A 19,410-nucleotide genomic window follows, 5' to 3' on the forward strand; every position below is an offset into this window, starting at 1 on the left:
GTCAGACTGATTGGACTGGTCAACTCAGGACCCGGCTGGGTTTAAACGTTGGTTTCACCATTGAAGAAGCAAGAGGGGACCTATGTTTAATGGTTTAACCTATTACTCTTAAATGTGTGTGTTTAAGGAATATTGTATTACTAGAAATGTATAATAGAAGATAGATGGTTAATATAAATGTTTAGGGAAATGTTTGGTTGGTTGAAATAAATTAGTGGGTATGTATATTAATATGTTTGGTTGAGAGGAATAAATTGGGGTGTGTATGTAAATTAAAATTACCCTCTTTTAAAATATTATAACATAATATTATTTTTTTGAATAATTTTTTTTAACCCCCTATATTTCAGATTTAGCTAAAACACCCCAGCAACAAAAAAGTTTAAAACTTAACAAAAACACATTCACCCACCCAAGTCACTACCCGCAGCAACGACAGTGGAGATCTAGCAGTGAAACAATGGCCGTTTTACGACCAAATATCCGACCTTTCACGACAGATCTGTGGCCATTTCACGACCACATTTAGTGTTTTCAACCATGGATCAGAGATCAATGCAGAAACAGCGTTATTGGCGCTAGAACGGCCAGATAAGGTCAGCCATAAGCCATTCCATCTCCACAGGAGGCCGCTGGCGATGGTTTCCAGATCTGGCCACCACCATTGGTAATTTTTTTAAATTTTAGGGATATTTATGTCTTAAAAACTGTATTAAGGCTAAAATAGTCAATTGGTATTTTGTAAATGTTTTTAAAATAGGGTAATTGTCCTAAAATTATTAATAAAGGCTAAAAATGTAATAAAAATAAGATTACCAAGTAATTTAAATACCTAAGAAAATGAAGATAATCAGATTATCCCCATATCACCAACAGTAACTACTATGGTATTGGAAGATTACCAAAATCTATATACTTGACAACCAAACGTGGTAATCAATTACCAAGTAATATAAGATGACATTACCTCATTAATCTCATATTACCCCTAACCAAACACACCATTAGGTTACATATTGTGAAGACTTGAAATGCATGATGATGCATGCAGGTGGGGAAGAAATATGAGTTGCATCCAAGCTTAGCAAAGTAGAGTTGGAAGAGTTACCAGAATTGCAGTGTATGGAAAGGGCATGTCCATCATGTTGTAAACTTCCAAAGTCTTACGGATGTTTATGTGAGAGGGTGCAAAAGCTTGGCATATCTTTTTCACTTTATCAATCCTCTAAAATTCGGATCAAATTTGGATTAGGTTTTATCATGATCCAAATATTTAGATCGGATCAAAAAAGTCTCCAACCGGATCGGATATCTGGTTTTGTACACCCTTAGGCTTCAGTTTTCTAAACTTATGCTGAGAAAGAGAATTAATTGTGAAATATTAGAGAAAATAAAACGTGAAAAATTAAGAATCCTATTAGCTGCGGACTAAATTTGCAACGGTTGAATTCTTTTTTGGTTATTCATTAACAAGACCAAGGAACCTATCTTCCATATTTTTCTTAACCAAAGGAATGCTATTACAACTTCGAAATCTTACAATATCTCATCCTATTCCCATAACACCGACTGAGGTATAACAACGAAATAAAACTCGAGAATTATTCTTCAATCTCAACATGTTTATGATCTTGAACACCTTAACAACACTATTTCTATTAAATATGAACTCTTATATTCACCGATTGATCGATGGCTATTGGTTTTGGATAGTCGCATTGTGTTCTTTATGGAGAAAATTTGGTGGTTGATGATATTGGTAGTTTTATTCCTGTTAGTAAATTCGCGTTTTATACGCGAATTAAAGCCAACCCATAATTCGCGTATAAAAGTGAATTCCCGTATTCTATAAGCACAGCCGAATTATACGCGAATTATATGCCTTAGCCGTATAATTCGCGTATAATTCCCGTATAATTCGGCCGTATTTTTAAAAATAAAATTTATTATTTACTGAGCCAAAACGACGTCGTTTTAGGTGAAATTTGATCAAAACGACGTCGTTTATGCTCAGTCTTTTAAGCGCCATGTCAGTCTCTTTTGGGGCATTTTTCCCTTTCTGCGCCGCTTCCTTTCTCTTTCTTTTTTGGCCCCCTTTCTTTCTTTTGGCGCCTCTCTTTCTTTCTCTTTTTTGTGCCCTCTTTCTCTTTCTTCTCTTTTTTGGCGTCTCTACCTCTCTCCTCTTCAACTTTCTTCAACAAAAACACACGTTTGTCTTATCTTTTCTTCTTCAACTTAAAAAACAAATAAATTATTATTTTATTTAATAATTGATCACTTCTATAATATTTGTAATAAAAACTAAAATATTATAATTAAAAAAATATAAATCATACACCTATAACGAAAAATGAGAATATTAATTCAATGATCATAAAAATACTAAAATCAGGATTAATATTACCGTATTTTCAAAACGTATATTGATATACAGTAGTAAAACCCGTATATACCCGTATCGTATTTTTCCCGTATCCGAATTTTAAGGCCGAATTTTTATAAACGTATTTTCATCGTTTGCGTATCATTCCCGTAAAATTCCGTACCGTTTTTTTACCGTACCGTATTTACTAACTATGGTTTTATTTAGGTTTTGTACAAGTGATTTAAGATTGAGGAGGCGGTTGTGGGTAGTTGAAGTATTCTTTGGTATTTTTAATTATATTTTAGTCAATTATGACACACATTAATTTACCAAAACCATAAGGACTAAATTATTTAACTCTATCTTGTTCAAATTAAGTTTGGGAGAAAGAGATGGTAAATCTTTTTCACCTTACACCATTAATAATCACAATTTAACTGAATAGGGCCATAAAGCTCAAATGGAATTATGCATATAGCAGACAAGTAAGGAAGTTTCATTCTTTTCATAAACCCTACCAAATCTGTTTCTTTTTAATTTAGTTATCAATAAACCCACAACCCTTTGAATAAAGGCTGATCAATCTGAAATTTACATTCTACACGAAACATATCCATATATAAATTTAATTTCAGGTGAAGTAGCATAGCTTTATCCGTTAAATTTGATATAATTTAAATTAGAATAGGGTCCATCTGACTAAGATTCTGAGTCATCCTCGTCACTACCACCGCATAATGCTCCCTTCTGGATCCCACTTTCGCCATTTATATATACAATTGGGCGCGTTTGGCTAATATTATTTTCATATTCGGATCCGATTATTTAAATAGTGTTTGGCTTATTATTCACACAATTGAATTCTGAAAAACTGATCCTGACGTTTTTGACCGTTAAGACTTTTGCAGCTTTTTTTTTCTTTCTCATTTTTGTTTCATTTCTCATCTTCTTCACTGCACTCACCACGTTTACAAACTTCTTCTTCCATCCAACTTCTTCTTTGCAGCTTTTTTTTCTCTTTCTCATTTTTATTTCATTTTCTCATCTTCTTACACATCAGTGCTTCACCACGTTACAAACTTCTTCTTCTTCCATCAACTTCTTCTCCACCTGCAAATACCAAACATAAACGCATCAACTTTATTTTCTCAATTTCTTCACACCGTCAACCACCATCATCGTGAACCACCCCACACCATCAGATCTGTCGCACTTCACCGTGAACCACCACCACACCCACACCCAACGAGATTTGTCGCACATTCACCGTCAACCACCCCACATCACCAAATCTGTCCGACGACAATTTTTTTGCGAAACCCACCCACCACCGTGAACCACCCCACACCACCAGATCTGTCCTAAATTGATAAGTTATATATATAATAATACATTATTTCAACAAAATCCACCAAAATATTATATTAATAAATCATTTATAAAAAAATATATCAATCAAATATTCAACACAAATATCAAGGTCAAAATACTCTACTAATAATATATTATTTTAATAAAATCCACCAAAATATTATATTAATAAATCATTTATAAAAAAATATATCAATCAAATATTCAACACAAATATCAAGGTAAAAATACTCTATCAAACACATATTTTCAAATCATATTCTCGTAATCATAACTCTACTTAACTATCCAATATTATTCCAAAAATCTTATCCAAAATAATAAACCAAACATTATTATTATTATTATTATTATTGTATAAGGTGATTGATCAATTGTTATGTGAATAAAACACAAAGGGGCGTCTAATTGAGGATTATTGGAGATTATTGAAGTTAAGTCATCTTATATCTTGATTATCATATTTGGTTGTCAAATAATATAAGATACCGGTAATCTTCAAATACTACAATAGTGGTTACTATTAGTAATATTGGAGGTAATCTGATTACCTCTATTTTCTTAGGTATTCTAAGATTACTAAGGTTATCTTTTTTTGTTACAATTATATCCCTTATTAATAAAATTTTAGGACAATAATGCTCTGATTTTTGAATTTATTTATATGAATATGACTTTTACTATTTCACCCCAATTAATTAACTTTTTGGACAAAATTACCCCTGAATTCAAAACAAATTGCAGTCCACCCAAGCCACCACCCCCATCCACCTGCCGCCAGCAACCACCACCGCTGCCGTCGGAACGACGCACAGAAAGCTAAAAATTGTCGTCATGCGTCCATATGGCCATTTTCGGCCAAATCTAATCTGGCTGTCAAAGGCTAGATCCGTCGATCTAGCCGTCAATGGCCATCGATTTGGCCGTTGACGGCCAGATCTGTCATGTTTGGCCATTTCCGGCCAGATCTCTGGCTGGAAATGGCCATACGGCACACAGAGGCCATTTCCTGCCTTCTGTGCACCATTAGGTTGCCGGCTACCGACGGCCTGCGATGGTTGCCGACGGCCGATAGTGACTGGGTTGGTGGAGGTGCTTTGTTAATTTTTCAAACTTTTATTATAAGGTTGTTTTTGCTAAATTTTTAAATGCAGGGGGGTTATAATAATCCAAATAACAATTAATATTAAAAATAATATAATAATAATATTTAATTAGAAGACAGTTCACTAATTTAAATAACATACCCATTAATTTATTCTTCCCAACCAAACATATTAATATAACATACCCACCAATTAACCAAATATATTTTTCTAAAGATTCTCAATAATTTTTAAGGTAATCCAACATTTCCTGAGCTATAAGGAGCGGCCAATAATTTTATCAACCCTAAATTATGGCAATAATTAAACAGGACCCAGCTAAAAGTCAGTCTTTGCACCATTCTCAATGACCTCAACGTTTGTTGGCTTCATTCACTTTGATTCCAAAATATCCCAACTTTCAATCTCTTCAACTCATCCAAATCCCGGCATATGATAATCACTGGGACACAGAGCAATCCAAGAATGGACTTTGTGGTAAAAAACACAGAAAATATGCTATTTAACTGCAATTTGCAAGCTACTGTTCAAAGATAACATACTCTTTACCTTGTGAATTCTTGAATAAGATTACAATATCCAATCCAAAAACCAATCAATGAAATTTGGCACGGCTCAATGAATAACAAAAAAAAATATACTTTTGAGCCCTGGTTAGGGAAAATACAATCATACACATATTATCAATAACCCAAAAATAAAAAATAAAAAAATACCATAATATCACCACACTTTAAATGCTAGACTAAAGCACCTTTTGCTTCAAGTTCCATTTCCATCTTATTATCTGCTTTGCTCAAAACCCCACATAAATCCATACTTCCTGCAACCAAATCATCCACTCTTTCTTCCTCGGTGGATGGTAATGGTAAGTTTATGGATAACTCCCCAATTGATGCTAGTTTTAGTATCTCTGACTCGTTTAATCCCTTTGCCGCTCCAATACTACATGTCTCAGCCCCACCATGCTTGGCCATTGCATCTTTGAATTTTTTTATCTGCAATAGGAGAAATTTTTGTTTAGAACTATTGATTCATTGTTGTCAAGATGATTAAGGAACAAAATTGATTAATGAAATACTCACAGTTGCATTTGTGCAGCTAAAGCTACACAGATGTCCATCAGCTCCTCTATAGAATCTAAAGAATGGAAGGACATGAATGTGGAGACTTTGACACATAGTTCTGAGTTCTTCATAGTTCACTTTTAGAAAAACTGCATCTGGATGCAGTTCAGCCAGCTGACAGATCTGGTTAAAAACATAGAAACAATTAGCATTAAGAAAAAAAATAATATATATATATAATGGATTGATTCAATATCCCAGAAATTGAAGAATTTATACCTTGGGATGTAGAGCCTTGCAACCACCACAGCCAGGAGAATAGAAGTCAACTAACAACAGTCTATCACCAGCATGAGCAAAGAATCAACAAGTCTTGAGCTGAATGGATCTCTATCATGTTGGTTTAAGGGTCTTCTCCCACCATCTAAGAGATCTACTAACACAGACTGTGCTCGTGCCTGAAACCAGATTGGACATAAGATTCAATACAAAATTTATTAAAAAAAAAAAAAAAAAAGTTCTTTCAGAAGCAAAAATGTAGCAAGAATACATACATGAACAGCGAATTTGTTGTTGCTTTGATGTTCCAAGCTCTAAACGTTTCTGATCCGAGACAACTAACGGTTGGCCATTGAAATCAATACTTAAACTGAAAAATTTCTGGTTTGAAAAAAGCCAACATCCCTTTGGTTTTAGAGCCTGGAATAATAAGAGTCTCATTGGACCCAGAAACGTAGAAACCACTTCAATGAACAGGACATTTTTATAAGTAAATAAAGGCTTTTTTTTCTCTCAAGCTTACAGCATTAAACAAGCAGAACCCACAAAAACCCAATTCATTTTTGGATCTAAAGCCAATATCTCGAATACAAACTGTCGGCATTTGAAGATTGGGAACAAGGAAAAGAAACTCAAAAAAACCCTTTGGAAACAAGAAATAAAAAACCCAGACCCACTTTCTTTTTTCCAATCAGGTGCAAGATTTTCACAAAAAGATGTGATCTTTTTACTAGAACACAGTAGTTTAATAGAGGAAATGTGAGAGTTTGTTTTATTTGCTCTGGCAAAAGCATGAAAGAAGAAGAAGAAGAAGAAGAATTAAACAGGTTGGTTGCGGGTATAATATAGGAAGGAGGTAAGGGGGGTCAAATTGATTTGGATTTAAACATTACCAAAATTATATTTCATTTATAGTAAATTTCTTTATTTATCACGATTTGGATAATGGAATCGGTGTCTGATGTGCAAGTTGACTGGTTGAGGATAATTAGGGCTTGTTATAGGAAGTGAGTTGGGCATATTTAAAAGATTTTCTTTATTTCCGGTAAATAGTTTTGTCATATTACCATGTTGTCCCCTAAAACGCCTAAAGTTAGGGTAATTAGATGTGTTTTATGGCTTTTCAGAAAAACGTGGATAAGGTTGAATTTACTATAGAGAGAAAACAGTATACCATACAACAATTCCTCTTGTTTTCTGTTTACTTAGTGGTTCAGGCCTCACTTCCCAAGTACATGGCCATGCTTTTCGTTTCACAGTACACGTTTATAACCTTCATTTCATGACACGACATGAACCCGTTTTACTATTTTTAGTGCAAAAAAAACAAAGTCTATTTTAATTACTTATCCACAACTTTTCTTTTTGTTCGCAATCGGATTAACTGAAATGTTAACTGTTTGGTGGTAATTTACAGTCAGATATTTGTCGGAGGATGATGCCAGTTCATGCTAGATAAAGTTCACTCAGTCTCCGTCTCAATCTCAATTTTTCGTTCCTTTTATTTTAATGGGATGAGATTGGATATAAGTATTGCCCACAGGATTTGGAGGTTTCGGTGACCCACAGAGAGGGAGGGAATCCATTGTATTGGAACTTGGTTTGATAAAACCAAGGGCAGAGGTATCTTCCAGAACAAGTCCATGGATTTTGGATATTTCATTTCCAGAGTGATTTACACATTCAGGATTCAGCCATGCCACATTTGTCTCAATCTGGAACCACTAGTCGATGGAATTTTAATATTTAGAAATCACAACAAATCTTGTTATAATCCAAATGATGAAAAAGTTTGTATTTCTCAATCAAATTGACTCCTAAAATGTGAGCTCATAACATATACAGGTGAAGGGCACTTTGAATTGTCACAATATAACTTGATGAGTTTAATATTCAATATTGCAAGTTGAACATGTAATAAATGAGTGCCCCAATGTGGGTCTGGGGCACCAACCAGAATCAAATAGAAGCCTGTGAATTGTGAATCATTTGAGGAAGGGCACATCTCTAAGTAAAATTTTGAGAGAAAGATGCGGAGCAGTATGGGCAATGGCCTCGGCCTTATATAAAATACTGAAAAGAATCAAAAGATTGGATTGGATATTTGAGTGGAGGATTAAAAGTGGTGCAGAAATAGTCCACAAGGCTGCAGCTCCGAAGGTTTTGTGTACTTAAAATTGCTAAATAAAAAAGCAAAGGAAATGAAGGATGGATAACATGTAGAAAGAATCCAAGAATTTGAGATAGAGTTTAATGTATACTTTAAAAGCACATTTGGATAGCTTAAATAATAAACTCTTTCTTGTCCATTACATCTTATCCATAATAGATCAGAAATGGATCAAACATTGTAGTTTATCCATAATATCAACTTTCGTTTTCATGAGATTGACCATGCAATTAATCCATGGGTTTCAAATTGAGCAGTGAGGCTTTTGGAGGCTTTAAATTAGAGTCCAAAAGCTTGTGCTTGTTGCAACCGAAAAATAATCACACTCAATCTTATAGGCTATAGATGCAACTAATTACAAGAATAATCTTTTTTGGATGACATTAATCACTGCTAGAAGTTCCCCAATCCCCCTAGAAGGCAAATGCAAATTGCAAAATAAAAGGACCAACCATAATTTTAACATTTAAAATTGAAAATGTTTAACTGTCAGAAGTGGGATTTGAACCCACGCCCTCTTTCGAAGACCAGAACTTGAGTCTGGCGCCTTAGACCACTCGGCCATCCTGACATCATCTGGAAATTTTTTATTGTTTTATTAATTAACAATAACTCATCACCCACGTAATTTCCGTGAAGTAATAAAAAACAGCTGGTTAGTTTTCATTTTTTATTTATTTATAATTTGTGGATGCTACATATGATGGATGAGTATTGATGTGTTTTGTGGGGATGTTTTCTTGTTGATGGAAGACAGTTTGCTAAAATGAGTTGAGCATTTCATAAAGAGTTGACGACATGTTCCCACCCAAAAAAAGTTTCATTGACACTTTTCCACCCTCAAACTTTTAAAACACCCTCTTACTACCCAAATAATATGTTTCCCTCTGATTTGGGTGGAAAATATAGTGATTTACGAAAAAGCCCTCTTTTTAGCAGATGATGGGTTTAGTAAAGGAATTGAGCAACAGTTGAAAGATGGCAAAGAATCAGAATTCAAATGGGTGAATGGAATCCTGAAATTTAGAGATAAAGTGTATGTTCTTCAGGATATTGAATTGAGAAAGAAGATTTTAGAGGAAGCACATAGTACTCTCTACACTGCTCATCCAAGGAGTGTAAAGATGTAGCAGGATTTGAGGAAGAGCTATTGGTGGCCAGGGTTAAAGAAAGATGTAACTGAGTATGTTACCAGATGCTTGGTGTGCCAGCAGGTTAAAGCAGAACATCAGCGCCCTTCATGATTGTTGCAGCCCCTTAGTATTCCTTAGTGGAAATGGGAAGATATTTATGTGGATTTCATTTTAGGTCTTCCTAGAGTGCAAAGGGGTTATAATACCATTTGGGTGATTGTAGATAGATTGACTAAATCTATTCATTTCATTCCAGTTACAGACAAGATCTCCTCTGATCAGTTGGGCCGATTATATGTCAAAGAAATAGTAAGATTACATGGAGTACCTAGTAGTATTGTCTCAGACAGGGATGTAAAATTTATGTCAGTATTCTAGATTAGCATGCAGAAGGCATTGGGTACTAGGCTTAATTTCAACACAGCCTATCATCCTCAGACGGATGGACAGACAGAAAGAACGAATCAAATATTGGAGGATATGTTACAGGCATGATGTATAGATCAAAAGTTGAATTGGTGTGACATTCTCCCTCTAGTTGAATTTGCTTATAACAATAGTTATCAAGCAACCATTAAAATGGCACCATATGAAGCCTTGTATGGAAGGAAATGTAGATCTCCGTTACATTGGGACGAAATAAGAGAAAAGAATGCATTAGCTCAAGCTCTTGGTCCAGAAATGACACAAAAAATGATAGAAGATGTAAAGTTAATCCGAGAGAGAATGAAGCAGGCCCAAGACAGACAGAAGAGCTATGCATACCTGAAAAGAAAGGATATAGAATTCCAAGTAGGAGAAAAAGTGTTTGTGAAAATCTCTCCTTATAAGAGGGTGATGAGGTTTGGAAGAAAATGGAGGCTTGCCCCTAAATATATTGGTCCATATGAGGTATTAGAGAAAGTGGGCAAAGTAGCTTACAGACTTGCCTTACTAGCCAGTATGGATAGGATCCATAATGTTTTCCATGTTTCCCTGTTGCGAAAGTATGTTAGTGATCCTTCACATATACTACAAGCAAATGAAGTGGAGTTAAAAGATGAACTAATTTATGAAGAATGTCCAATTCAGATTCTGGATAGAAGAATAAAAGAGCTTCGAAATAAGAAAGTACTGCTTGTTAAAATATTGTGGAGGAATCATAATGTAGAAGAAGCGACATGGGAGGTTGAGCAAGATATGAAGGAAAGATATCCAGACCTCTTCAACTGAATTTCGAGGACGAAATTCTTATAAGGGGGGATGATTGTAAACCCCACGTTATTATTCTGATGCCCTAAGGTATGAAATTTACCTTTTCAAGTAATTTTCCTTTTTTGAATAGAAGGGTAAAATGGTCAATTTGCATGCATTTCGAGATGTGGCCATTATAAAGTGTAAGGGGTGATGTCATTGAAGAGAAATGAGGGTAGAATTGTCGTAAAGTTTATTGATATGGTTAAATGGCGTAAACGGTAACCAAGGGTATAATGGTCTTTTCATACAAATCCATATGAATTAAGGATCCATAAAAGTGCACCAAGGGTAAATTAGTCATTTACCTAATAGGATTGCTTAATTACTAAGTGTTTAAAAGAAGTCAAATGGCGAAATGACCAAAATGCCCTTATATGCAAAATTTATACCAAATGACCCATATCTCTAACTTTTGATGGCCAATCCCATTTGGGAATTAAAAAAATGAAATATTTATAAGATATTTCCTTGGTTAAGTCGGCCAACACTCTTAGAACATCAAACTCTCTTCTTCAAGTCTCATTCTCCTCTATTAAAGGCTTAAATTCAAGCTATCTCTCTCAAAATTTTCATAGGATTTCAAGTTTAATTTCAAAGGAGATCACCATCCACACTTAAAGAAATTCAATTTCAGGGTTTAAGGTGAGTTTCAAAACCCTAGTTGTTCTGATTTTCAGTTAAAAGAGAAATTTATAAGTGGTTATGTGTGTAAGGTAGAAATGGTGAACCTTTGGAGCTAAAGAGGAGTGTCTTTGTGCTTTGAATACTAAGGTAAGGAAAAAACCTCCCTTATGACTACATTGATAACACCTAGGGTTTATGAAACTTACATCTATTTATGTTAATTTGAGTGTGATGCTATGTTTTGGTTATGGATTGTGTAAATGGGTGTGTTGATTGGTGTATGTGTGCATATAGAGGATGATTATGCCAATTAAGAGATTTGTAGTTGGACGATGTTTTGGCACTTTTTGGTTCTGTAAAAAGGAGGTTTTTATGGCCTTTTATACTTAGAATGACATGGAAAATACTATGAATGTACAAATGAATGTGGCATGGTTAAAAATGAATAGAATTCGGATTTGGCTTTTTAAGACTAATATTGTACGTGCTTCATTGAATTGGTCATAACTGAAGTGAAAAAAGTCTGATTGATCTGATTCTTGAAGTATTAAAAATTTAAGAAATAGACCTAAAACTTTTATGTTTTAGGCAAAAATCAATTCGAATTGTAAGATAAGGAAAACATTGCTTGAAAAGTGACAAACTGTATGGCATCCACCTCTTTAATAGAAATTCCCATCTTTTTTTTATAAATTCTTATAATCTAGTGAATAATCTTACTGTTGAAATTCTTGTGTTGTATGAGAAATTGAATGACTTAAGTTAATGAATTTAATAGGAGAATATTTATGTCATGGAGTTTTGCTAAATTGATTGATGAGTTGTGCAATTGGCCAAGGTTACATGTTAAATGAATGAATAGTATGATTGAGCATGGGAGATGTTATCTCATATGTTTGCATTCATAATGGTAATGCATATAGTTTATTTAGTTGACTTATGAACGAATTTATGAAATGTTAAAGAATTGATTCCATGAGTCTCTTGAGGTATAAACCAAGATCAGAGGAATGAAATCTTTGTGGAAACCATGAGTCCTTTGAGGTGACGACCAAGAACAAGGTAATGGTTCAAATGAATTCGATCGGATAATAAAGACTAATGAAAACATCAAGTACAAAGACAAAAGAAATAAGCATGCCATGTTTATGAATATTGCATAAGTCATATATGTTTTATGGTATAGTATGTATGGTTATGTTATGACTTATGTTTATGAAAAAAGTCCAAAGTGTATGACATGTATTATGAACTTGTTAATGTCAATGAATGAAGGTCATGTCTTGTAGATAAGTAAGGTCCTGAGTAATATACTTGTATAATGAACCTTAATAGTTTATAAATGGCAATATTCCCTTACTGAGCGATTAGCGCTCACCGCACGAAATGTTTTAAAATGTTTTGCAGGTAATGATTAAGGCATGAAGCTGGGAGAGGATTCCGAGGGACGCTATGAGCATGAGGGATGTTTTAATGATGACAATTGAATGGTTCTACTAGTATTTAGAGTAGTAATTATGTTCATATTTCATAATGTAGTAAATATGTCCAAGTTTTATAATGGAGTAAATACGTTTGTGTTAATAAAGGAAATCAAATTGCTAGTAAAATTTGTAAAAGTGCGTATATTTCTAGTAATTATTACTATGGATTTTATAATTTACTCCAAGAAAGGAAACTATATTATTTGACTTGTACAATGAACTTATCATAGTTTAGAAATAAAATAAAATAAAATGTTTTTTAAACTACAGGTTTATTCTTTAAATGGGATTTTAAAATAAAATTCTTTCCTAGGCGTGCATTTTCTAGGTTCTCAATGGCCAAGGGATACTTAGGAAATACCCGGCTAGAGAGGAGTTTTACATGGGATGTTGGGGCTTTTGGAGAAGAAGATCCAAGGAATCGATTGGTGGTGGCAAGGACGATTTTTGGCACCGAAAACAATCGAAAATCGGCTTGGAAGTCGAAAGATCACGCTGTGCACGACCGGCAATTGGCGAGCAAGGGATGATGGTGGAGGTAAGGGTTTTGTAGAGTGGGTTGTGGGGAGTGTGATGGTGGTGTCTGGGGGAATTTGTGGCAAAGAAATCGATTGGAAATGGAGGCGGTGGGTTTTGTAAAGTTGGCCGTGCGAATGGTGGTGGGAAATGGTGAGTGATGATGGTAAGTAGAGGCTTGGGCTTTGTAGAGGAGGTAATGAGGATTTTGTGGGTGGTCTCAAAAGTGATTTTGAATGTCAGGATTGGTCGAAAAATGGCAAAAACGGCCGACTGTGATGTTGCTAACATGCGCATCTCTTGCTAACGTGTGTTGTTCTTCTTCTCTGGCAACCAATGTTTGTCGACCATTTTGCCCTCATTAATAATGAACTTTTGACTATTTTGCCCTTCCTAACAACAAAAATTACTAACAAAATTATGTTTTGGATACTGAAATGGTATTTAAAAAGTGAGTGGGTATGAATTTGTCAATAGGTTATTTTTTGGGTGGGAACATGTCTTTAACTCTTTCAGAAATTAATAAAAAAAATTAAGAGTAAATTTTTAGTATGTTTTTATTGGATTTGAGAATTAAATTTCGTTATGTGTTTGTGTTGGAGATTATTAGTTAAGGATTGAGGAAACTAATGCGAAAAATAATTTTCTCAAGAAAATAAACATTTTAATAGCCAACAACATAAGAATTAAGAAGAATAGTATATACAAATTATATGTATGAATGGTTTAGCTAATTAAAAAATAGAAAAATAATTACTTCCTCCCAGCTTCTTCCAATTGTTGAAGTCCTCCAACCTTATTGATGCGTGATTTTGACACCAACGATTCGTATGTGCAAAGTGCTAAGGCGTTCTTAGAAATTACTCGTGAATGATTATAATCAAATACAAATATTGAATAATAAATGAGAGATATGATTTTTAAAGTGGTTCGAATACTTAAGTGAATCCTACGTCCATTGTTTCTTTTATATATGGGAGATTACAAGAAGTCACGTATAGCGAATAGCGAACAACGGTACAATAACTGAGTATTCAGAGAGAATATCAAGTCAGTCTATTTCCCGTAGGTTATCTTTGCTCTGAAAATAAAGATTACAATCATAATGAGGGTTCAGTATCAGAATCCCGAAAATGAGAGGGGGAGTCTTCTATGTATAATAAAGGAATTTAAGGTAATAATCACAAATCTGTAAGTGGGTAGGTGTCGTGCAAGTCCTTCATTATCTCCCATTGGCTGATAACTTAGGAAATATCCTCAAATTATCTGAGGCTTCGATAGGTGTGCGGTCATCAGTCACTCATAGACAAAACCTGAATCTGCTAAGTTGGTGACAACCAACTTTTTCTGTCATGAAGCAACGTGGCAGCTCCTAGATAGCGCAAAGTCTTCCTAAACTCTGATTGGTGCCCGTTGACATAGGCTAACGTTAGCCCTGATTTTTTAAGCATAACAGAAGCTCCCTAGTTCTTAAGGTTCAAAGTTTGAATCTTGAGAACTTCATGATTATGTTGTGACCTGATTTGTCTCAAGGTGTGTTTGCCCGAACTAACAGTTGAGAACAACCACATTGTTACCAATGACATGGGGCTGATAGTCTGATATGACCAACAAACTGAGTGTAGATCGTGGCATGGGTCTCGAGAACTACAGAAGCGACCTGACGTGATCATTGACAAAGGTCTAGCTGTTAGTGTATGCCCTAAGAACCAATCGTGTCGTCGGTTCCAAGGTATTATGTTTTGTGTGTGTGTATATATATATATATATATGTTAATGTATATATTTTGTATATACATTTTTATCTTAGTAATAGAAGAAAGTGTTCTTATTTCACATGTGGTTTATTGCTTCATTTATATATATGTATTACATGTGAAATGTCCGGATGATACAAATCTTTAGAATATCAAAATCATCAAAGTATTCCCTACATAGGTAATATTAATTGGGCAATAATATTACATAGTAGGCATGCTGAATGCCTCCATAGAATATCATGTGATGGTATTAGTGTGGATGATTATAAAAGTTATATCACTAGAGCATTAGCATGGATACGCGGTTAGTGAACTGTTTATCAACTATGGCCATTTATGATGAATCACATGGACATTTAAAATGTAGTCAATGATGCATCATAAGATCGTACTAGTGTATTATTAATCTTCAGACCTGAGATATCACGGTTGGATTCTACATAAATGCATATGGTTCATATGGTGTATAAATAAGAGGCTAATCATGTCATGTGTTAATAAACCGATTTGGCCATGTGTTGTTTATGTGTGAGGACAAGTGATATTCAAGATGGGATCCGTTGACTTGGTATAGATTGATATGAAGTTCCTAGACAAATGTCAAGATACATTGGAAAAAGGGAAATCTCTGATCGGCGTATATAAAATGTTACCTGAAAGGTTGTTTCATGGTGACATGTTCCATATGTATTGATTGTCAATTTGTATAAAATTAAGATAAGAATTTTGACATACCATGAATCAATTCTTAATTGGGATTAGACAATGGAAGGATTGATTACAAAACACGTATGATTATAAAAGAGTTCGTTGGAGTATATCTTCATTGTGACTTAGGGGTTATGGAGCATTGCTAGATGCCTACCATAATCGGTGGGAGTTTTGTTCATAAATAGTTATGACAAAACATATGGGAATAGACTATGATATTGGGCCCACGGCTAGGCCACAATGAACCTAAGAGGTCACACATAAAAACTAAGGAGAATGGAGAAATAGCCAAAGAGAGTTGATTATCCAAGGTTGGCTAGCACCTACCAAGGGTAATAAAGTTATTTCTATTATGATCATTGAATTAGATTCAATGGTATATTAGTTATTATGAATAATTTAAGAGTTAAATTGCTAATTGGAATTAAATGGAATTCCAATTCATAATTAATCATTTTCTTTATATTAAATTAAATTTTACAATGGGTTTTAATTGTAAACATATGAACAATTTAAGGGTTAAATTGTTATGTAAACAATTTAAGAGTTAAATTGTTATGTAAACAATTTAAGAGTTAAATTGTTAATTGTGATTAAATGTTAATCCAATGTTATCATTTAAAGAAGTTTAACTACTTCATAATAAGTATGGAATTATTTACAACTCCAAAACAATTATTGAATTGTTTACAAAGCTACTTATATAAAGAAAATGATATATCAATTTTGAGATCGAGATAAAAAATTTCTAAGAATCCTAAATGTCTCTCTTGGCCTAATTCTTCTTTTACCTTAGTGTGGATACTCTTTTGTCTAATTTCTCCTGCAATTAAAAGTCTCCAAGGTTACTAAGGACTTAAGGTAACATGTTATACCTTACTTGTTTTCAATTTGATTGAAATTTTTTGCAAAATATGAACATACATGTTATAGTATCACATGCATCATTCTCCATGCATTCCATCTTTCAATAGCAACCTGAGCCAGATCATGATCAGTACTATGAAAATGTGTTTCGTACTCTACCTGTCATTCATCACCTGAAAACACTTAGAATATTTTGCTGTCGACAATTGAGAATCATTTTGCTCGGTGTTCGAATTTGACATGTGGAAAAAATGTCTTATTCAAATGACCTCCTCACATGTTATCCATTACGTTTGACAACTGTCTTGGTCAATAAAATAAGCTTTATCTGACAGACGTGTCTCTACTCAATAAGTGCCAACCATGAGATTAAATGCAAGCTATGCTAAAACAACATTCCCTTTTGAAGCATTAATGCAGATGAGGGCACATTTAATGTGGAGGAGATAATCACGTCGGCATTTAGCGATTTCAATAAAGAGAAATGCCGGTTGATCTTTACGAAGCGTGAAGGTTACTCTTTGCGCGGATCAGTGACACGTGGTCACAATTAATGGCTGGAAATGCGTTCTCGCCCAAATGTCACTTATAAAAGAGACCAAGTGTCGTCTTTCACCTTATAAAACTCAAAGCCCATTCCAAGTTTTTCACAGAACTCAAACTTTCAGAGAGAAAAACAGCGTTTTCGCACTGAAAATATTAGTTCATCCTTTTCTTGCGCACTTAACGCTACAATAGAAGATTCGTTCCTAGCAACCAAGAGGTAAAGAAAATTCTTCTCTTTTTCATTCCTGTCAAAAACTTAGTTTTTACAATAATGGTGGGTGTGAACGTCTAGTAGGCTTAGATGATGAACATTCTTGGGTAGAGTTTAAAGAAACACTTTAAAAGTTAAAACTTAGGGCATAGATCTTTAGAAGATCATTCTTAAAAATATTTAGAGTTTTTGGCGACTATGGAAGAGGAACCAGGGTTATTTTACTCTTTTGAGTTGTCGTACAAGGTAACTTATGCGGAGTTTGAGTCATCCCTACATGTCGCCCCTTTACAGACTTTAAGAGCAATGAATATCCTTGAGGCGAGACAGCTGAAGAGGGAAGCTCGCAACCACCAGACACCTCGACAAGTCCCGGAAAGGTGATACGATCAACAGATTCAAAAGAAGAAATCCAGCAAGCAATAGACCAGTACGCGATCAACGTAAATGTGTTCCAACACAAGTCGCACACTACTTAGGATCCTCTCAAAGGATTGATTGCGATCTCAGAAGCAATCTTTAAATGTGGAGTGAGGATACCTCTTCACCCCTACATCAGGTTGATCCTCGACCACTTCCAGATCGCGTCATTCCAGTTGATGCCAAATACATATATGATAACAGTCGCTATGTATATTGCATTTGGTGAACACGACCTTGGTGAGCCAACAACAAAGGAACTCGACTGCGCCTATTACTTAAAGAGGAGTAAAGACAAAGATTCGCACTACCTCTCCAAGCGATTAACGATCAAGGGAGGGATATTTGGTTACCCCAGCAACGTTGAGGCTTATGAAACCAAATATTTTTTCTTCGAGTACAATGGATCAAGTACGATGGAGTTTATAAATTTAAGGAGCCGAGTAGGTTTTCCTTCTAATTTCCAGATCACTCATCTTTTAACTTTAACATTTCTTTAATATATTAGGCTAACGAATCTTTTGCTTTCTTACAGGAAACAAAACGACAAGATTGTCAGTGCTAGTGGATCACAGCCGCATTGAAGCATTTAGTCAATTGCCTTACCAGAGTCGTGACGTAAGGCTGCTCGTGACTACTGCACCCTTCAGAAGTACGGGTTTTTTAGTCCCGATGCATCTTTGGACAGTCCAGTTCGTAAGTATTTCTTACACAGAAAAACTTTAAGTCTTTATTAACAAAAGAAGAATTTATTTGCTGACGTATCTTTATGCCATGCAGCAACTATGCCACCGAAGGTCGCAAAGACGACGAAGAAGCCTGGGGGGTTCGCATTCCCCATAATTAATCCAACTGAACCAGCTAGAGCAACCTCCAATGATATCCTTAAAAGGGGGATACAAATTGGTGCCGAAAGGCAACAAACTGCCGAGTGACGCGAAAAAGCTCCCCAGCTTGCTACTGCTCATCTATTGAAGAAGAAAACCACGGGCTAGAAGTCAAAGAAGAGAAAGACAATACCTGCCGAAGAGGAAACCAAATCTGAGGCAAAAGGTTTCGGGATATTGCTAGATAGGCTACAACCCTATCAAATCTTCTCTGTGAGGATGACTTTAAGAGATGCTCTCGGGCCCTCTACTGCCACTAGGAGATCGCAAGGGAAAGAGGGAGCGATTACAGTCGCTCAAGTGGAAGCAGGCAAGCAACAGGCAAGCGAGGAATAGGTCGAAGGGGGCCCTGCCGCATCGAGGCTTGACCCATCTATGTTGGATCTTTTAAGGCAACTATCGGACCATTTACGGTCGGTGGTTACACCCTTTTAGAATGCCAACTTGCCACAACCTTTGACAGGTACGTGACTTCTAGACCTACCAACCTGATGGCCACCGCACTTTAAATGCAAAGTTAGGTAAAATGATTTGTTCTCTTCGAAAACTTTCATATGAGTCGATCTTTTAACTTTTTAAGAAAAAACTAACTCTCTATTCCTTTCCATGCAGTCTTTGCTCGCCCTTAATATAGCCCGCAATAAGATGAAGATCAAC

General features: G+C 35.1%; 1 protein-coding gene and 1 non-coding gene across 2 annotated transcripts; both read right to left on the reverse strand.

The window, feature by feature from the left end:
- Positions 1-5,579: 5,579 nt before the first annotated feature.
- Positions 5,580-6,321, reverse strand: LOC116133485 (thioredoxin-like 1-2, chloroplastic). The gene is given in 4 exon segments (XM_031419187.1): positions 5,580-5,840; positions 5,928-6,092; positions 6,189-6,273; positions 6,275-6,321. Coding segments are annotated over 4 exon segments (540 nt in total). The 5' UTR covers positions 6,307-6,321; the 3' UTR covers positions 5,580-5,582.
- A 2,524-nt stretch (positions 6,322-8,845) lies between these two features.
- On the reverse strand, positions 8,846-8,929 carry TRNAL-CAA. The gene has a single exon. It is a non-coding gene; the product is annotated as a tRNA-Leu (tRNA).
- Between the last annotated feature and the right edge of the window lie 10,481 nt (positions 8,930-19,410).

This window comes from Pistacia vera, unplaced genomic scaffold (genome assembly GCF_008641045.1).
Source record: "Pistacia vera cultivar Batoury unplaced genomic scaffold, PisVer_v2 Contig270, whole genome shotgun sequence".
NCBI classification, from domain to species: Eukaryota; Viridiplantae; Streptophyta; class Magnoliopsida; order Sapindales; family Anacardiaceae; genus Pistacia; species Pistacia vera.